This window comes from Schistocerca nitens, chromosome 9, assembly GCF_023898315.1.
Source record: "Schistocerca nitens isolate TAMUIC-IGC-003100 chromosome 9, iqSchNite1.1, whole genome shotgun sequence".
NCBI lineage: Eukaryota > Metazoa > Arthropoda > Insecta > Orthoptera > Acrididae > Schistocerca > Schistocerca nitens.
Window position 1 is genome coordinate 46,251,930 of NC_064622.1, and position 22,070 is coordinate 46,273,999.

General features: G+C 38.0%; 1 protein-coding gene across 6 annotated transcripts in view; it reads left to right on the forward strand.

Moving 5' to 3' along the window:
• The window catches only part of LOC126203301 (myelin regulatory factor), a 345,177-nt gene that overhangs the window by 297,481 nt on the left and 25,626 nt on the right, over nucleotides 1–22,070 (forward strand). For all 6 annotated transcript variants that reach the window (XM_049937560.1, XM_049937558.1, XM_049937559.1 and 3 more), the window contains exons 16-19: nucleotides 2,929–3,379; nucleotides 3,868–3,976; nucleotides 6,200–6,333; nucleotides 15,423–15,489. In XM_049937560.1, coding sequence (XP_049793517.1) covers nucleotides 2,929–3,379; nucleotides 3,868–3,976; nucleotides 6,200–6,333; nucleotides 15,423–15,489 — 761 coding nt within the window. The remainder of the gene's footprint in view (nucleotides 1–2,928; nucleotides 3,380–3,867; nucleotides 3,977–6,199; nucleotides 6,334–15,422; nucleotides 15,490–22,070) is intronic.

The following is a 22,070-nucleotide window of genomic DNA, read 5'->3' on the forward strand; positions in this document are numbered from 1 at the left end:
GTGTATTTCTGCTAGATAAAGCAGATAAGCAGTTATTAACATCTTACTTAGAGTGAAATGGCATCATTTAGTACCAGTAAGATGGATGTAGAGGAATTATGGGTAAAGTTTAAGCAGATTGTAAATTGTGATCTGGAGAGTTATGTTCCTATTAAGTGGGTAAAGGATGGAAAAGACCCACCATGGTTTAATAATGAAATTAGTAAGATGCTGAGGAAGCAGAGGCTGTTGCACTCTAGGTTCAAGAAGGCTATGCACAAACGACGACAAGTGAAGGTTAGTACAGATTCGTACATCTGTGAAAAGATCTATGCTCGAAGCACACAACAACTACCACCGTCACATCTTAGCAAAAGATCTGGCAGAGAAACCAAGAAAATTCTGGTCATATGTAAAATCACTAAGTGGGTCCAAGGCTTCCATTCAGTCTCTTGTTGACCAGTTGGGGGTGGCAGTTCAAAAAAGCAAAACGAAAGCCGAAGTTTTAAATTTCACATTCAAGAAATTGTTCAGGCAGGAGAGCCATACAAACATACTATCATTTGACCATCAGACAGACTCCCACAAGGATGACATAGTGACATAGAAATAAGCATACCTGGCATAGAAAACAACTGTTAGGTTTGAAAGCAAATAAGTCACCAGATCTGGATGGAATCCCAGTTTGATTTTACAAAGAGTACTCTATGGCTTTGGTCCCTCATCTAGCTTGTATTTATCATGAATCTCTCGCCCAGCACAAAGTTGAAGGTGACTGGAAAAAAGTGCTGGTGACTCCAGTATATAAGAAAGGTAAAAGAATGGACCTGCAAAATTACAGACCAATACCCCCACTTCTATACTCTGCAGAATACTTGAACACATTCTCAGTTCAAATATAATAATCTTTCTTGAGGCTAAGCAGCTTATGTTCATGAATCAGCATGGTTTTAGAAAGCATTGCTCATGGGAAACTCTGCTTACCCATTTCTCACACGATATACTGAGAACTATGGATGAATGGCAACAGGGAAGTGTGATAGGACTGCTGTTGTTCTGTATAAACATAATTGGTTTGGCAGACAGCGTGGGCAGCAGTCTGCGATTGTTTGTTGATGATGCCGTGGTGTAAGGTAAGGTGTCGAAGTTGAGTGACTGTAGGAAGATACAAGATGACTTAGACAAAAATTTCCAGTTGGTGTGATGAATGACAGTTAGCTCTAAATGTGGAAAAATGGAAGTTGATGCAGATGAGTAGGAAGAAGAAACCCATAATGTTCAGATACAGATTACTAGTGTCCAGCTTGACCAAGTCAAGTTGTTTAAATATCTGGGCATAACATTGCAGAGTGGTATGAGGTTGAACAGGCATGTGAGAACTATGGTAGGTAAGGCAGATGGTAGACTTTGGATAATTGAGAGAATTTTAGGAAAGAGTGGTTCACCTGTAAAGGACACCGCATATGGGATGCTGGTGTGACCTATTTGTGAGTGCTGCTCGAGTGTTTGGGATTCGTACCAGGTCGGATTGAAGGAAAACATCGAAGCAATTCAGAGGAGAGCTGCTAGATTTGTTACAGATAGGTTTGAACAAAACTTCAGTGTTATAGAGATGCATTGGGAACTCAAATGGAAATCCCTGGAGGGAAGGCAGTGTTCCTTTTGGGAAATACTATTGAAAAAATATAGAGAACCAGCATTTGAAGGTGACTGCTGAACGATTCTGCTCCCTCCAACATACATCACGTGTAAGGAGCAAGAAGATAACATACGAGAAATTAGGGTTCATACAGAGGTATACAGACAGTTGTTTTTTCCTTGCTGTATCTGCTAGTGGAACAGGAGGGGAAATGACGAGTAGTGGAACAGGGTACCCTCCACCATGCACCTTACTATGGCTTCTGGAGTATCTATGTAAACTAGAATGGTAGCAAGTGAAGTAACTCCACCTTACAATTTTTAAAGGTATATGTAACTTACACCTTCCCATGTTTCCATTGTATGTATTGAGTCACTCACTGCATAAATCAGGGTAATATAGATAAACAAAAAGAAGAATCCTAGATATTAGATGCAGCTTTAGTGGAAGACTTCAGTAATATGTTGTATCACTTCAATGCAGAGGGCTAATGTTAAGAAGTAATGTGAAGTAGGACAGACATATGAAACAACTCTAGGGAACACATTTAGATGACAGACTTGGTGAGATGATTGATTAGTGTGGTATGTTGCAAAACATGGCACAGTGCTGGTGTTCTTATCAGATGAACCTGATAGAAATTCAGACTCATTCTGTTAGGATTGTAACAGACAAGAGTACTGCATATCAGTATGTCAGATGTTCAGGGAATTTAAATGGAAATCATTGGGAGAAAGGGGCCTCTATTCTCATGAATCTTGTTGAATGAGCTTAGAGGATTTGTCTTTAATGCTTGTTTTACAATATTTCTACTGACTCCATTGTATATCTTGCATAGGACACTGAGAATAAGATAAGAGAGATCAGGATGCGTACACAAGCATACAAACCATCTTGTTTGCCTTGCCATATAGATGGCTAATCATGATACAAAATACATCCTGGCGTTCACTGTCCAGTGGAATATAGATTTAGATGCAGTGTGAAGTCTTTATTTCGTGAGAAGACTAGAAGAGGGTTGGTCCAGCCTTGTGATGACAGCTGAGGAGATTCTTAAAAAAGAAGTAGTGGCCCTAGTTTTGTTATCTTCAATATTGCCATCCAGAGACATCTAATGCAAAGGATGAGGTAGCAGTTCTTTATCAGATTAAGTCCTGAGTTGACTGTAGTATCAAGAAGTTTAGTTTTAGATTTTCTGGGATATCTGTCATTAACTTTATTGTTGCTATGTATCTTCTGCAGTTGTATTCAAGCAAGTGTTTTAATATAAGGATACATCCATTGAAAAACCTGTGTTTTCTTTCTAACAGGAAAAATTCAAGTCATCGTCATTCTCATGCACATTCAGTAGCACCTGCAGCAGCCTTCAGTACAAGGATACTAGATCCAAAGGTCCTTCCAACTGCTGTACCTGTTCCTGGCACTGGGTTACCTAATAACATCTTGCCACCTGCGCCCATGATGCCTGAAAGTATTCAACGAGTTCCTAAAGCCAAATTGTTGGATCCATCTGGCAAAAGCAGTACAGAAGCACTGGGCAGTGGTTCAAGGCAACCTGTGTTTGCTCCTCTCTCACTGTCAACAGCCACTCTGGATGCCGCCACACTTCCTCACAACTGGAAAGTGGATCCTCCTGTCAATAACCATGTCAGTGGGGAGTTCATTGACCCACCACTAACTGGCTCACGGCTTACACCATCACCGATTGGAAGGCCACCGCATTGCACAAGTGATGCAGAGATGGAACCTAATCTGTGTTATGTAAGATGACACAGATTTTTATCTCTTTTCGCATATAAAAAATAAATAGAACGTTTTATTTAGGAGTAAGCAAGTATTTTTAAATAATTAAATGCTTTATAGAAGGAGATTTCATGACTTACTTTGAAAATGAGATTTCTTAATCTTTTATATGTTCATGTCCACAACTTGGCACTTCGCATTCTCGCTGCCAAAGATCTATACATTTTTTTCCTTCTTCTTTCAATGCTTGTAGTTGACAGGTCTTAACAAATATTGGAATACATTCTCCCATTAATTAATCTAGTTTCAAAGTAGACAAAGTTCACTTTTTTAAAGTTGAATTTTTCTGGCTGTGTGGAATCTCTTGCAAATAAATGGTAAGCTTAGCACAAAAATATGCATGCAAGCTTACATTCATTTCTCAAACTACAAAGTTGCTTAGTTTTTTATCTTACAAATTTTCACAGTATGAATAAAAAGATGCTTATATGTCTCTTCATTTCCAGCCTATTTGTTGTGATGCTTCTCATTATGAGAATATGGACCAGCACATTGACGTATTTCCTGCAGTATCAAGTGGGAGTGGACAAACTCCACTTTCTTCTTATCGTTATGGTAAGTAAGCCAGATACATTCTCTGTTATTCTCTGTTACAGTAAATGTTTAAATACTGCATCCAGCTTTGTAGTTCAATACAAATTTCTATTAGATACTGTTTGGTACCACATGTCAGTGTTTCTTCTTGTTCTAATCACTTGTGGAGTATGATATGAATAACTGTCTAAATGCCTTTGTGCATGCTGTGATCAGCCTAATCTTTTCTTCATAGTCCCAACAGCAGTGAAAGGTAGTGTGCTGAATGATGTCTCTACATTATTAACTTAACACTTGCTCTTGAAACATTGTAAATAGGAGTTCAGTGTGGTTCAGTGGCAAAGTGCAAGACTGAACTGAAGTGTCTCAGGTTTGATTCTCAGTCAGTCACTTTTTATATGTCACTTATTAGTTCTTTCACCTCTGGCAGTGTTTGTTTAAGTGAAAAATTCTGAGTTTCTCTGTAGCTTGCAGTTCACATTAAACAGTGCGTCCCCTGTAAATAGTCTTCATGGGTTTGCCACTGAGTGATGTTGTGAAAATTCCACAATATTTCCTCAGAGCAACTGTTTGACATCTTCAGGTGGTTTAACCTTGTTGGTGGCTAGGTATGACCGATGGTATCAGTCGTACCCAGCCACCAGCAAGGTTCATCCACCTGAAGAAGTTGGACAGTTGCTCCGAGGAAATATTGTGGGATTTGCACAATGTCATTCAGCAGCAAACCTGTGAAGACTATTTACAACATATCCACTGGGGAAGCTTGAAAAGTCACACTAGGCCCCCTTTATTTATTTATTTATTTATTTATTCATTTATTCATTCTATCCATCTGTAGACAATATAGATTGTATGGATGTTGTCAACAAATACATATATATGATACAGACACAAGGGTATATAAAAGTAAAATTGCATTTCTTAAATATTAACAACAATTATTTGTCTTACTGTGTTTCATGATTATTCATCATGTACCACTCTGTTATTGAACATACCAAAGAAAGCCCCCTAGTTACAGTACTTAATCAGTCACATTGTTAACATGTCAACAAATATATATATATATAAAAAGAAAGATGATGAGACTTACCAAACAAAAGCGCTGGCAGGTCGATAGACACACAAATATACACACAAAATTCAAGCTTTCACAACAAACTGTTGCCTCATCAGGAAAGAGGGAAGGAGAGGGAAAGACGAAAGGATGTGGGTTTTAAGGGAGAGGGTAAGGAGTCATTCCAATCCCGGGAGCGGAAAGACTTACCTTAGGGGGAAAAAAGGACAGGTATACACTCGCACACACACACATATCCATCCACACATACAGACACAAGCAGACATATTCTGCTTGTCTGCTTGTGTCTGTATGTGTGGATGGATATGTGTGTGTGTGCGAGTGTATACCTGTCCTTTTTTCCCCCTAAGGTAAGTCTTTCCGCTCCCGGGATTGGAATGACTCCTTACCCTCTCCCTTAAAACCCACATCCTTTCGTCTTTCCCTCTCCTTCCCTCTTTCCTGATGAGGCAACAGTTTGTTGCGAAAGCTTGAATTTTGTGTGTATATTTGTGTTTGTTTGTGTGTCTATCGACCTGCCAGCGCTTTTGTTTGGTAAGTCTCATCATCTTTCTTTTTAGATATATTTTTTCCACGTGGAATGTTTCCCTCGGGTATATAAAAGTACAATTGCATTACCTAAATATAAACTTAAATTATTTGTCTTACTGTGTTTCATGATTATACCTGATGTACCACTCTGCTATTGAACATACCAAAAAACGGGCTACTGTGGTCATGCAAATTAAGATTTTCCATGGTATACCCAAATTGCTTAATGCAAACAACAGTACGATTTCTTCCAAAGAGGATGGATACTTTCCTTTCCTATATTTTCCCAGTCCAATTTTATGCTCCATCTCTAATGACCTTGCTGCTGCTGGGTTGATAAACTCTAATCGTACTTTCCGTCTATATCTTTGTCAGAATACGAGCACTGTGATTCATGGACATGAATGGGTTCTGTGCAACACTTTTATGATATTTTTTTAACAAGTCTTGTTATTTTTGCATAAAGCGTGGCAATTTGTAATTTACAGCTGAATAGACTAACAAAATGTGATAGTAAAATGTTTACAAATAATGTACATGGACAAAATGTATAGACTCACCAAGTAAAAATTACTGTTTCAATATGCATTTGTATAACAGCATCTTTTAATTGACCCTAAAACATTGTGTTTCAGTGCATTTCGACCACACCATGAAACCATTTGTCACAGAAACAGCAGCTACCGTTCCTGTCATTCATCCTAAGATGGCTAAAAGCACACATTCAGCACCATCTCAGGAACCTACTCTGAGCTCTATGGAGAAAGAGGTAAAACACTGCATATTGTAAATTAAAAACAATTTTTTGTAGCATAGGTAAAATCTGTTCTCAGAAATATTGTTGTGATGGATGGGTTTCTCTAATATAAGGGTCAGTCAATTGTTATCTGCAGTTTAGTTATATATTTTTGTTTATTTTGGTAGTACTGTCATTTTACGTTGATGACGCATGCTTTGTTTGTTCGGTGTTATATCTTTACCATTTTCAAGTTGCTAGGTAAGTTCCATTATCACTGCTGTGCTGTTAATCATGGCTGCTCCACTGTCTATTTGCACCAGAGAAGAGCAATGTTCAGTGATCTATTTTTTGTGGTCATACAGCGCATCAGGGGCCAAAATTCATCGAAGACTTTCGGTACAGTACGGGAACAGTGTTTTGCCACAATAGAGTGTCTACGAATGGATTGAAAAATTCCAAAATGGTCACACAAGTGTTACACACAATGAAGGAGATGGATGACCATTTACCACCACAAATGAAGAAATCATTGAGTTTATGTGAAATGATTCTCTTAGACAGACAATTAACTATTGATGAAGTGGCACATTGTCTGAAAATTAGTCACGGTTCTGCCTATGAAATCATCAACAACAGACTTGGGTTTCATAAAGTTTGTGCAAAATGGGTCCCAAAACAACTCACATAGTTGCATAAACAAATGCACTTGGACATCTGCAAAAAAACATTTGGATCGTTATGGTTACAAAGGGGACAACTTCTTAGATGGGATCATTACTGGTGATGAAACATGGATCCATCATTATGAGCCAGAGAGTGAACAGCATATTATGGAATGGAAACATCCAAATTCGCCATGCAAGAAAAAGTTCAAGACCCAACAGTCGGCAGGAAAACAGATGCTTATGGTTTTTTGGGATGCACAAGGTCCAGTACTGGTGCATTATGGACAAAGGGGCACAACAATAAACAGTGTACATTACAGTGAGATGCTTACTGCCAGGCTAAAGCCTGCAATTTGAAGAAAACACTGAGGAATGCTGTCAAAAGATGTTGTGTTGTTGCATGACAATGCCCATGTGCATACTGCTGCCCACGTTGCTGAAACACTCCAGAAACTCAAATTTGAAGTACTGGATCATCCTCCATATAGTCCTGATCTTGCCCCTTCTATCACTTGTTTGGTCCACTCAAACAGGCATTAAGGGGCCATCGATTTGCCTCGGACGAACAGTGAAAGAAGCGGGTGCATTCCTGGCTCGCAGCTCAACCAAGAACCTTCAACCAAGAACCTTCTTTTATGAGGGCATCAGGAAGCTTGTACAATGATGGACCAAGTGCGTTGAAACACAAGGAGACTATGTCAAAAAATGATGTTCTTGTAAGTTTCATGTTTGATTACAATAAAATTTTATAACTACTTTGCGGATAATAGGCTAATTGACTTACCTTCATACATATTGACCAAGTGAGCTATGACTCAGAACGTGCACTAGAATTAATATTTATTCTTACCAATAAATGCGTAAACATATTTAGAGAAAGATATGAAACAGAAGAGCAATTTAAGCATGCTTGGAGATTTCTGCTGGAATGTAAAATTAAAATTCTATGTAATGTTCAGCATCTAGGTGCAGCACGAATATGACTTTCACTGTAAACATGTGAATGGCAGGATGTCTCTACATATTTATCAACAACTATTGCCATGATGACAAATTCCAAAGTAGATTTTTGGATTCACTCGAAAAGATTGTAGATACAGTTTGGAATAATTGTTGTGTCAAGTGGTGTTGCACAGAACTCAATACCGCTTACTTGTATTTAAATGCTAAATGAAGAGTGGTCTCTGTCACTTCAGTGACAAACAAGAAATACTTGCCTGAGCATATGAGAGACATGCAAAATGTTTATATCACCTGTGCTGTTATGACACTTAGGAAGGTTTTAAAGGCGTACCTGGTAGTTAGCCTGACTCATCTTTATACTCTCTGAATGGTACCCAGCCAAAATATTGATTCAGTAAGTTCTGAATATCAGCCTGAAATACTAAAAACTTGAATAGTCAGTCATTGTTAGGGCTTTATTCACAACAGTCATTCATTATGCGAGTCCTATATTTTAAGACCAACCTACAGCACTAACTACTTACTGAAAATGTAGTTTTTAAAGGCAGCAAAGTATTTCTGAACTGTAATGCATTGGTAGTCAATGACTGCATGTAACTAGCTCAGTAGTCCACAGAAACTGTAGAAAAAAAGTAACTCAGTTAACAAATAAAAATGTTGAAATAACAAAAGACTCAGAAATTCAATTGGAATGAAAAAAATATGAAAAGGTATAACAATGAAAACAATCAATTTTTGACAATATAATGTGATAATGTGATTTGATAGGTGAAAAATCTACTCACCAAGCAGCAACATACCACACACATAAAAGAAGGTTGCAATTAGGTAAGCTATTGGAGCCAGTGGCGCCTTCTTCAGGCAGAAGGGTTGAAGGGGAAGGAAGAGGGTTGAAGGGAAAGGACTGGAGAAGTCTAAGAAAAGGGTTAGATTTTGGAAACGTCATCCAGAACCAAGGGTCAGGGGAGACTTACCAGTTGGGATGAGAAGGAAAGACTTTTCCAAAATCTACCCCTTTTCCTAGACCTCTCCAGTCCTTTTCCTTCACCCCTCTTCCTTCCCTTTCAACCCTCCTGCCTGAAGGAGGAGCCACAGGTTCTGAAAGCTTGCCTAATTGTAATCTTCTTTTATGTGTGTGTTCTGCTGCTGCTTGGTGGGTAGACTTTTTTTATTTTATTATTATTATTATTTTTTTAATGACTTAACGACTTTTTTGTCTGAAGGCTTTAATGTTTAGCAACTCAATACCTCCTCTGTACAGTGAGTACAGGGTGTATATGACCCGGAACAACCGGGAGATCCGGAATTTTTTCATCCGCGAGAAAACTGGGAAAAACCTGGGATTTTTTTAGAATTCAGGGGATTTTTCATTGTTTTCGTTTTCAGTTAAATTTTTGTAATTTTGACTGGTAAGAATCGATACTCTAACAAAGTATGTTACTGTATCCCGCTACCGCAGAATAATACTGCCGCAATAAAACATGAACAGGAGAAAAAAACGAAAGTGAAACTTAATTTGCAAAGGAAATGCTCCACATACAACAACAAAACACAGTGCTCATACAAGCGTCTCACAACAGCAAAATGTGTCAAAGCCTTTAGGAAGACTATGCAGTGCTTCATAACAACAAATTGCCTCCGATGAGCATGACATCCCAACTGTTTATATTAGATTCGTTTTAGCAGTTACGAGCAGGCTGATGCGCATTTGCAGTTGAGTCATGTATGAGTAGTAACTTCTCCCGGTTCTGGCTAAAGAAATGTGGCTCTTGGCCATGTAAGCAGTTGCAGCAAGCAGCTAAATATTACTGGGAAAAATGTTACTGGTGCACCCAAGCTGCCAGGTTCACACATGTGCAATAGGCCCAGATGTAGGACAGGGGGCGAGGTGCCAAATTCATATTCTAGAGGAAAAAAATCTTCTTTCACAAAGCGCCTAGCATCCAGCGCACATTGGTCTATTGATTATTCATATGATTTTGAAACACATCGCTGTTGGATTTTGAACATTTTTGAACACATTCTAAGTTGATTTCTGAATGAATCATAAGTTGATTTGTGAATGTGTGCATAGTTTACATGACATCTGTGTCAGGGGAATCCTCGTCGCATCTAGAAACAAACATTCTGGCAGACAAAATGGGCTATACGAGCTGAGCGGTGTAAAGCTGAATGGATGAATGCCAATCACTGTCTGATTATGTAGTTGAATAGGTTTGCAAATGGGGAGTCCATAGTTTCAGACTACCAGAGTGCAAATAAATGACTAACAAGAATAACAAGTAAGAAAAATTATGTATTATCTTCTCGGTGTATCCAAGGAAATGAAATTTTGACAAAAATTTTTGGCCCGATCACCATATTAGTAAGGGCCAGTTGTACAGTCCCCGGCTAGCAGCCTCTTAAGTTCTATTCTGGAATTAGCACAGAAAACACATTGTACAAACACATAACAGTGCCTAACGAGAGAATAATCACAGGATAACAAAACCAATGATTCTGGCAGGGTTAATGAAGTTAACTGATGAATAAGTTTTGACAGTGGCAGGAATAGTTACAGAATTAGTGATGTCAAGATTGTTCAGTAGAATGAGGAAGGAGAAGAAATGGGGACATCACACAAATTATGGAAGAATATGACGATTGCAAATTTATATAAAAATTTCATACTACTACGTTTCGACCTCATGCTTGAGAAACTGGAGCATGTGAATGAAATCTGAAACTAATTTCTAACATAAAACTTTTTGCTTGTAGTAGGCCTAATTCATTTGATATTGGTACTTCATGAATTATATTCTGTCGTGTTATAAAAATGATCATTTGTGCCAAAACAGTCTTTTTTATTTGGTGTGTGCTACATTTTGTTTTATCTAGCAGACGGTGACAAAACAGACATAATTAGCTCAAGAAACCACACCAGTCTTGAGTACTACTTGTATTAAGATCTTTTTCAGTATTATACAACAACATTTTAATTTTTCATGTAGCAAAATGTTTGACGTACTTTGATGAGGTAATAGATTCTTTCGCACAAAGGAAAGGATGCCATGTAAAGCTGTAGCAAGATTAGATAGAAAAAAAATGTTAAGTGCTAAGGATTGAAGAAATGTGTATTGTCTTGCTTGTCTCTTATCTTTACTGGTTTTATGCAGTGCTTTTTTTCTAAAAAAAAAAAAAGTTTGAGGGTACTCTGACATTCGATATAATGCAGCGAAAATTACTTATACCACTTATATGGGATACCACCTGTCTGCTTTTAGCCATGACATCATCAACATCATCATGGAGTGGGACCGTAGAGACATCTATCAGTAGCTCGGCGTTTGAGCATACACATATCTGTTTAGCACTATCACCACCCACTATTAGCGGGCGAGGGCACTACATCCTTGTTTAACTGGTTGCCAGCGATTCAATTGTCGAGAACGGTTGCCACAGCTTTGAAATACTTGAAACAGTCAATGACATCGCTTTTCCCACCAAAAACTGCACTAGTATCGTTCATATTGCAATTACCAACATGAAAAAATGAAATAAAAAATTTATGTCCGTGAAAGAAATCTTTGGCACTCTTCAAAGTTCTCAACATCATAAAAATATTATTTTGTCGACGAAAAAGTTTAGGGGTAGGCGTTCCCCAGGTTCCCCACAGAAAAACAGCACTGGATGTATGTATCCTATATTTAATTTTATGTCACACAAAACAGAATGTTATTAGCTAATAGGTAATAAAGAGTGCAAATTTTCTGAAGAACTTTTGTTCTCCCGATTACAAGTAATCCCATCCAGTATTAATAGCGAGGGCAGGATGTCAAACCGGCCGACAGGGAGCAGGAGAGGCACCACAGAACATTTTAATTTCCACTTTCCTGAATATAGTTTGACGGCATCCATTACAAAATATACACATTTCAATTCCACAGAGTGAAATACAGTGATGTGCAATAGAAGAATGCTGTGTGGAGAAGCATGGCACTGCACTTTGGTACACTTAAGACCAAATAACATATCTTACATTCCCTCGAACCCATATGTTTTATGTATCAGACTCTTTGGAAAGATGTGCACTACAAAATGAACATATTTTTGAAAATTTAATTTAAAAAAAAAAAATTTTGACATCCCATATCAAACGCTCGAGGGAGGGGAGCCTCTATTGAGTCTTGCCCCAGTTCGGAAATATCGTAGATCCAAGGCTGATGAGCAGAGCAGTCTTGAGTTATAGTGGGGAAGTGGGTAGTCTCCATGTGACCCGTGTTTTTAGTGATTTTCCTGTTTCCTCTTCATTTACTGCTCTTGTGTCAAATGAAAACAAAATGGATTTCTGTGGGCGGGAGCTATCAAGTGAATTAAAATACATTCACATAATTATGGAAGTCTAAAATATGTTATTAGTTTAAGATTTTATTTTATTTCCACCTTTCTGACAGTCAAGTATTAATCACATTGCAGAACAATGAAGTTATTTTTGTTGGTTTGCTAAAGAAATTTGGCTTTTATTAATCTTTTCCACTGAGGCAGTCAATGTATTTGAAATAAAGTGTTTAATTCCACACTATTGGCTAGTTTCAACTGTTTGCTGCATTTCAAGTGCATGTTTTCATCTTCTAGCACTTATGGCATTATGCCATAATAAAGAACTAAACATGAGATAATACAGTACTGGTACTCCAAGAAAATTTACGTCCCAAAAACCACACTGAAAAGCTTAATATCAGTTCAAGGCCTACTTCATTGGAAATCTGGACATACAAATGTGCACTTAAAGTATGCACTTTAAATGTGCACATTTTAGTATGGTTCACAAAATTCCAATACTCTTGGAGTATCCTCTGATGTCTTCTTTCTTTTATGACATAACATAAGATCTTTTAATGTTTTACACATACTGACATATGGACCTCCTATGTCATTGTAGCTGCGCAAGCGCAGTGGCACTTGTTATCTGGTGCTCTCTGGCAACTGCTGAAATGAACCCATTTCTAACAGGTCACAGGAAAATATTGCAAATGGTGGTCTGAAAAGTGTTACTTTCACAGTAAACTTCCTTTTATGCAAGTTAAACTATGTATGAGAATGTACGATGAGTTTCATAAATCACGGAGTGTTTGACTCCCATTTAAAAATCAGCTCTTTGATGACAAGCATTTAGAAAAATTTCGAGCCCAGAAGATCAGACATTTATGTGATAAGTTTTACAGTTCCAAGGGAAAATATACTGTCACATAACAGGGAAAAAGTGTGTTTTCACCTGGGAGAAAGTGTATTTTTAACTGGGAAATCCAGAAAAAATGTGGGAATTTTTTTTCCTTGTCCTTGTATACACCCTGGAATAGCAGTCTATCCTTTTCATATTGTTATTCCATTCTGGATTTTCCATTGCTCAATAATTCAGTTGGCTTTTTTTCCTGAGTAAAAGCATAGATTATTATAGCAATTGCAAGGCTTTGTGTCACAATTTAAGCTTTGTGACAATGGCAGCACCTTGTTCTGTTTGGTTTTGTGTAATAGCTTCTACTTACTGAACAGGTGATCTGAATGATTCATTAGTCTTCTGAGAACCACAGCAGAAGAATTACAATAGGAAATGTAAACATTAGCAAACAAAAATCACTACACTTTGAAAATGAAGTTGCAAGTATCTTGAGTTTATGAGAATCCATCAGATGTGTTAACAGAACCACTTAATATAAGAAGTACAACTATGTGACAGCCTCATGTGAATGAACCACAGTCATCTAACAAAACCAATATCAAAAAGTTATGCCACCTTATGTCGACTATATACTTATGTAGTCATAAAAGACCCTGTTCTGTGGTGTATGTGGTGATCACCGGACCAAAACCAAGAAAAGACCAAAACCCATAGGCTCATAAGCAATGTGTATTTTATCGGTATGTTTTTTAATATAAGACCAGACAGATATGCATTTGTGTAACCCTGCAATGTTCTTAAATTTATAAATGACTTTTGGTAGGTTTTATATATGACCAGACAGATGTGCACTTGTGTAACTCGGCAGCCCCAGAAAATTTGCATTTATTTTCAGTATGCTTTATATATAACCAAGCAAATGTGCATTTGATATGACCGAAAAAATCTGCGCTCATACGCAAGATGTGTTTTATTGGTATTTTTATATATGACCAGATGGGTATGCACTGTGTAATCCTGTAATGTTCTTAAAATATATATCATCAGGCTGATGTGCCATGTATAACCCTGCAGATCCCATAAAATATCTATGTATGATTGTATCTTATTATGTATAGGACCATTTCTGTAATTCCGCAGTTCTCATGAAATTTGCATTTGCTTTTTGGTATGTCGTATATGTGACCAGGCAGATGTGCAATTGTGTAGGACTGCAGCTTTCATAAATTTTGTATATGTTTACGTGATACAGTAATCTCTAGAATTATGTACAAGCCCTAATGACGTAGTGTTACCACACACGTAGAGCCTGTTAGCCTCTTCTGCTAGCGCCATCTTGCGACGTGGCCTGTAGTGTAAGAACAGAGCTGGAGTTGCGGTAGTACCTAGCTTGAGCTTGTATGTGATGCAGACACTTAACATTTATAATGCTATCTCTCTTGGACACCTATGTGCTACTTACGACACTTTTGTAAGGCCTGCATGTTATAGGCAACTATTAATATCACCATTGTTTGACTTATGTTGAACCTTATGTGTCCTAAGGTATGTAACTAAATTTATATGTATATATGTTATATGAGTGGAATCCAAGCCCACTTTTATAGTGTTTTTTGTCCTCCCTAGATCCGATGATGGCAGCTTTAGTTTCGCCAAGACCGGTAATCATGGAATAAAAAGAATTCCTGCGATCTTGGCTACCAGTTTATTGTTTTAGGATTGGTTATCCTCAAGCTGCACAAAGTGTATTTATTGCTAGGTTTCTAGGGCTCTGAGACCAGATGCAAAATGCTACCAGCTTGAAGTCTACCCTTTTTTTAACTGATTGAAAACTAGAGAAGCCATTAACAGCCAGTAGTACACATTTTTTTTTATTCCTTACATATTTTAAATTCACACTCATTTACTTAAGCTGCATTGCCTTAAAAGGTAAATTCTTAAAACAAGAAGAGTGGAAGTATACACCCATACACCATAGACTTCAATTCAAAGAAGTGGGAGAAAATGATGTTCGCAAAAAAATGTGAAATTGAGCTTTTTCATCAGTTTATCTTGTGTTGAGTTCATTTATTATATCTGCAACTATACAATTAAAAAATCTGTACAAATGTATAATCTCTCAATATTATGAAAAGGAAAGTTGCTACTTACTATGTAGAGGACATGATGAGTCGCACATAGGCACAACAAAAAGACTGTGACAGTATTTTTGTTGTGCCTGTCTGCGACTCAGCATCTCCACTATATGGCGAGTAGCAACTTTCCATTTCATAATATTGCTACAGTCCATCCTGAGTTTTCCATAGTTTGAATGTATAATTTCTTATTCACAGGGAAGTAAACCTAAATCTGCCAAGCGGAATCAAAGAGAGGCAGATTACCTGAATGAAGTTACTGCTGGTAAGACAGTTTTATATTATTAGGCAGTACTGAATAATTTTAACAATGCTGAACTCTTATTAAGATAAACATAACTCTTGTTTACTAGGTGGCAACAGACAAGGGTATGAACAAATGTAACAAATACTATCATTTGGGGGTAGAAGTTTTTTCTTTTGTAAATCAGAATGAAAGACTGGCAGCAATCAGAATTCATGAAGTAATTGAAAAAGTCTCCCTAAGTGAAGGGGAGTGTAGCAAGAAAAGAGAGAACTTGTCACCATTTGTCCATTCTTATGTCTGCTGTATCTTATATAATAAAAGCTTATCCTTTTTTCACTTAATTAGTTGTAGTTTCATTTTGGGGATCTTTCCTTTATTGGTCACTTATTATGAAGTCTTAGCTATGAGGTCATGGGTTAAATCAGTAATGCAAATTCCTGACAGCCTAAAACTGTATGCGAGATCATGTTGCGAACCTGGATGTTTCCTTTTAGCTGAAAATTTTTTAGTCAGTTGAGATATCCAGGCATATGTCTTTAATCTGTCGTTTTCATCTCTTTATATGGGGCACTAAATGACAACCTTGTCCTATATATGGAAGCTCTTATTCTGAAAACAGTTTCTTATAGTTTTTTCATGTTATGGAAAAAGTCACAAGTTGCTTCCAGTTCATTTCATTTGTTCACTCCTCTCCCATACTGCCTGATCTTGATACCTGTTCTCCCTGCACTCCTCACTGTGCCAACGAAAAAAATTAATAAATTTTTTGGTAGTGCCATGGATAGTGTAGGATCATTTGTCACATGCCACTGCTTAATGGAGTGTAAACCATGTTGTTAACTGTGTTGCACATGAGGAATGCAGCCCATCCACATTGCGGTGTACTTTGAGATTTTGTAATGCATACCATCGTTTTAACCAAATTATGCAATAAACACAGAGAACCATCAAAGTTGCAATATTAATTTCCTTTATTACTTGATGACTAGTTTTGAACTTAAGTTCATTATCAAATTATCCAATAAGCTATGCAATAACATCCTATTAATTTGTACAGCAATTGAGGTATACAGATGTTTTGTGCTATCACTCTGTCACATTGGCACTCATTGTTATCCACAGAAATAACTTTTGTTTTCCAGTGTTTTTCAATGAGAGCTGTTCCACAGCTTTGTGTGTGATTTTTTCCATGGAATGTAGCAGACAGAATATTTCATCAGAGGAGGAGCACACATTAATTATCTGTGATATGTGTGCTACTGTATGTAAACATACAGAAAATTCACTTGAGAAAACTATAAATTTATGAGACAGAATTCTGATCAGTACTTTCCTTCAGTAGGTGAAAGTCTTAGTACTACCAATTAAATTAAAAGAATACAAGAAATCACGCTAACTTTTGGAACTATCAGTTCCTTCCTAGGGAAGGTTGAAAAGAAAGGACAGGTCGCTGAGACCCCAGGATTAAGGGGACCGACCTGAATGAGACAGATGGCAAAAAAAGAGTGTATGGACGGGGGTGGAATAGTGACCTTCTACCTCTCTTCTCCTTCTCCCCCATCCACCCACCCTGAGGAAGAAACTAAAAGTTCTGAAAGCCAGGATAATGTCTTGTACTTTTATATATGTTTGTTGGCAGTACTAAGAATTTTACGTGCTGAATATAAATATTTCCCAGCATTTTTGTCTCATTATCTTACACTATGTAAACAGTTTAACAACGGCACAGATTTTGTCATCCTGTTTAGTTGAGTATCAAAGGTTTTCAAAAAAATTTAATAACGTCTTGTGTATCGGAGATAGAGGGCTGACAGCAGCTGAGTCACACAAACAGGCACCCCACCCTTTGCCAATTAGTTTTGAATGCTTAATTTTTAGTATGTTTACATGATTCATTCAGAGCCAAATAGCCCTGTGTCAGTCCAGTTCTGAGAAGTTCAAGAAATTCCATCAAAGTGAAAAAATGTTAATGTGTTTGAATACACATTCAATATCAGAAATAGACTGTTACTTGTAAATTTTGTTTAGCTGATGCTGTATTGCATGAAATGTGTGGTCTGTGAGTTTGCCAGTGCAGTAATCCATCAGGATACAAGGTTAAAACTGAGGAACTCTTTAAGTGCTTAAATACTGTTTACACAAAATTCATGGTTCAAATGGCTCTGAGCATTATGGGACTTAACAGCTATGGTCATCAGTCCCCTAGAACTTAGAACTACTTAAACCTAACTAACCTAAGGACAGCACACAACACCCAGCCATCACGAGGCAGAGAAAATCCCTGACCCCGCCGGGAATCGAACCCGGGAACCCGGGCGTGGGAAGCGAGAACGCTACCGCACGACCACGAGATGCGGGCCAAAATTCATGTATTTGCCATTTTTTCTTTTTGTCGATGACTTCACAACAGCCGTTGCAAAGTTTAGAAGTCAATTTGTATATTGGTTTTGTTTTGTATATACTGATGAGCCAAGACATTATGACCACTGCCCATTGTGACATTGAAAACCACCTGATGATGTTTTTGGAACATGAGTCAAGGAAAATGTGTAAGCAGAACAAAGATGAACAGCAATCATTCTAGTGATGCTACAGCACATGAATGGGGAAATCCACCAACATAAGCAACTTTTACAAAGGATAGAGTGTTATGGCTTGACATCTGGGAAAGAGCACCTCGGAAAAGGCAAAGATTGTCAACTGTTCATATGCTGCTGTTGTGAGCATCTGTGATAAGCTGTTGAAGGACAATGTAATCACATGTAGACAATAAGATGTTGGACATCTACACTTCACCACAGAACATGAAAATGGGAGGCTTTCTACAGTCATAAGAAAGTATGGACAGTATTGTACTATAGAGGACATTCATGTGGGCTTTCATGAAATCAGTGATGGTAATCAAAGGTATGGTCACAGCTTTGGACTACATGAATACTATTGCAGACCACTGACATCGCTTCATGTTTGATGCATTTCCCAATTAATATTGCGCCTTCCAGCAGGATAACTACCTAAGGCTAGGATCATGCTGTAGTGGGTCGATGAGCATGATATTTGGCTAACAAATTTTCTTGATGTGAACCTGACAGAAAACCTCTGGGACACTACTGGGTGTCAGCTTCATGCTCACAAACCACCGACCTGTAATTTGTGGGAATTGTGTTACCTGTGCATAGAAATCTGGTTACACTTACTTCCAAAAACTTACCAAAGGATCTGTCGAATATATGCGACATAGAATTGCTACAGTGTTGTATTCCAAAGGTAGATGAACATGCCATTAAAGAGGTGGTCATAATGTTTAGTCTCATCAGTGTACATGCACTTGTTGTTTTAATAAATGGTTTGAGGCATATCACCAATGCCACCATTCCTGTACAGTTGATAAAGATTACCAATTTGTCTTTATATGGTAGTCCATAAAACAGAGAATAGCATATTACGATATGCTGTATGTTTTGCAGTGGTATCTACTTTCTCGGCATATTTTCTGTTTTGAGCAAACTGCTCACCAATGCATTAGCACAATTTTATTGTGTTTCCTTACAGAAACAATTGATAAATATATCCCAGTTAACTGTTTGACTGCTACAGATGGGCTTTCTGCATTCCGTGCTGAGCACAGCTTTGTTGTGGCTGTACTCCTTGACTAATGCTGCTACTTGTGCTGAGAGAAGGCATTTTGGATGCTATGAGATACTTATCATCTGATTTTAAGAAAACTGTTCAGTGAAAATACTTGATTTTTGCATATCTTAAAGTGAGATATCTTTGCTTGATAAAGGACTGAATTTCTCTTCATTATTCAGCATAGCAGCATTGCATGAAATTTTACAGAGTTTTTAGAGGTAAAAATGCATTGTGTAAGCTTTGTGTATGGTTGTGTTTAAACATGTCCTTAGCACCTGGGGAGCAGCAGACCATGACAAGTTAACTCACACACAGCAATCAGAGGTTTAATATTAGAGGATTCTTGTTATTAGAGTGTCGGCCAATGTTGCCCTTCCTCTGATCTAGCTTCAGTTTCTCCAAGTTCTTTTATCGTAATTAGATGAAACCCTACTATTTTGCCATTGAGTGAAAAGTATGATGAATTAAAATTCACGGGATTTTCCCCAACCATTCTTTTTGGCAGTGTTTTCAGTCTCAAGTACATCTATGGGCCTGCAGGTAGTTAACATTCATACTTCTCTTATGTTCCATGTGTTGATGAACAAGCAACATATAAATCTTTATAAAGTTGATTTCTTCTCAATCCCATTTCTCCTGTAGTTTGCTAAGTTGCGCCCAGTACTACATGCATTCGCTTAATCATTGTGAAGCTAGAGGACCATGTCTGAGCATCAGTACAAATCATTAGAATAAAAGTATATAGTTTTTTGGATAGAATAAATTGTTTAAAAGGTAATGCTTTTCACAAACAAGTGGCTTTCATCAATGAAAAATATTTAATGTGGATAATATTCACTGGAGGACGCCCTGTGAACTTTACTGGCAGTGATTCTAGATATGTATTAACTTTTTGCTCTGGTACCGATGGACTTGTCACTTAAGTGAAGCATTCTCAAGAGTAATATAATCAAAACGTAATTCCATTAAAAAATAGAATGTCCAAAACTACATCTCCAAATCAATGATCATTTACCTTTAATTTTATGAGAAGAAACAATAAAGTTTGTCATATGATGTATCTTTCCACCTTGATGACTGAAAAATCACTAATAATACTTGCATGCTGGAAATTGTCTAGAGAAAAAATTATTTGTTTCATTTACTCTAAACATTCACCCTAATAGTTGGAATATCCTGAAAGATTACTATTTCATACTGTGCACACCTACTGGCTGCATCTACACTGTAAGACTAAAGGCTGTGCCATTTTCATAACAAAACTAAAATATTTGCCATTTGTGTAGACAAGAATGATGATAACAAATATTCTAATGCCAGTACTAAAGAATAGATAAAAACATAAAGAGATATCAAGAACATCAACATGAGGGCCCCAGTAGCAAAAGCCCACAAATACTCCAACTGAAGAGTCAACAAATGACAGGTACTGGGACAATACCACAGCTTATACACACCTTTAGCACTCATTGACCACCATGTAGTGTTGCATCTTAACATGTGCACAGCAGTTGGGGGGTGGGAGGTTAAATAAAATGCATTCATAAAATAATTCTGCTGCTGGAATGTAGAAGAGTATAGGAATAACAATTGGGATTTTGGGATTCTCTCCTGTTCCATTTATTGGGCTTTAGTCAGGCAATATACTCTTGAGACGTGTGATGCGATGTACTAAGGTAAGGGCTGGAAAGAAGCATGGAACTAGTGAGAGGGAGAATGGGATGGTAATGAGGGAACAAGCTGGAAATGAGAACTACTAGAGGCTGGCTATGGTGTTAAAGTATGTACGTAGTGGATACTTAACACTTACAAAAGAAAAGGTCTATAATAAATGGTAACGATTACATATAGAAGGGAAAATACAGTTGCACGTTGCTGCCAAAATGCATTCCAGTGAGTTACGAGTGCAATGACACCAGAAAGGGAAATACACTTTCCAGTCACATTAATATGAGCACCCAGAAAAAGCCTGAATAACCACCTTTTGCAGCACTGACCTCTGCAAGATGTGCACGAAGAAAGTCAGTGAGGTTCTGGAAGGTACTGACAGACATGTGAAACTGTTCTGACTACAGTGCTCTGGCCAGCTTTGCTAGGTTTCTCTGTTGAGGACCCATGGTGCGCACAGCCTGATTGAGATGGTCCCACAGATTCACGACTGGTTTTCAATCGGGAGAGTTTGGTGGCCAGGGAGTATGGTAAACTCATCCTGCTGCTCCTTGAAACACGCATGTACACTGTGAGCTGTGTGTCAGACTGTACTGTCCTGCTAGTAGATGCCATCGTGCCAAGGAGAAAGCAAACAACATGTAGAGGTGGACATGGTCCTCAAGGAGAGGTGCATACTTGTGTGGTTTCATTGTGCTTTCCAGAACGACAAGATCACCCAGGGAAAGCCCAGACCATAATACTCCCTTCTCCAGCCTGGACCCTTCTGACGATTGTTGCAGGGTGGTTGCTTTCAGGTGTTTTATGCACAACACACCAACGACCATCTGTCCGATGGAGCATAAAACATGATTCATCTGAAAAGGCCACCTGTTGCCACTCAGTGGATGTCCAGTTGCAGTACTGATGTGCAAATTCCAGCATTTGTCACTGATGAACAGTTGCCAACCTGGGTGCTTCAACCAGGTGTCTGCTGTGGAGGCCGATATGCAGCAATGTTCACTGAGTGGTCACTGAGGAAACACTGTTGGTAGTCCCTTGGTTTATCTGGGTGATCAGTTGCTCAACAGTTGTACATCTATTTGCTCATACACATCTCTGCAGCCATCATTCACCTGTCATTTATGGCCCATGTTGTACCACAGCTGCCTCACCGCTGATCTGGGATAGCACTATTTTGCCATATGCAGTATACTTAACCACAGCGGCACGCCAAAAGTTTACAAACTTAGCCATTTTGGAAATGCTTCCACCCTGGACCCAAAAGCCAGTGGTATCAAATAAATTGCTCTGTTATG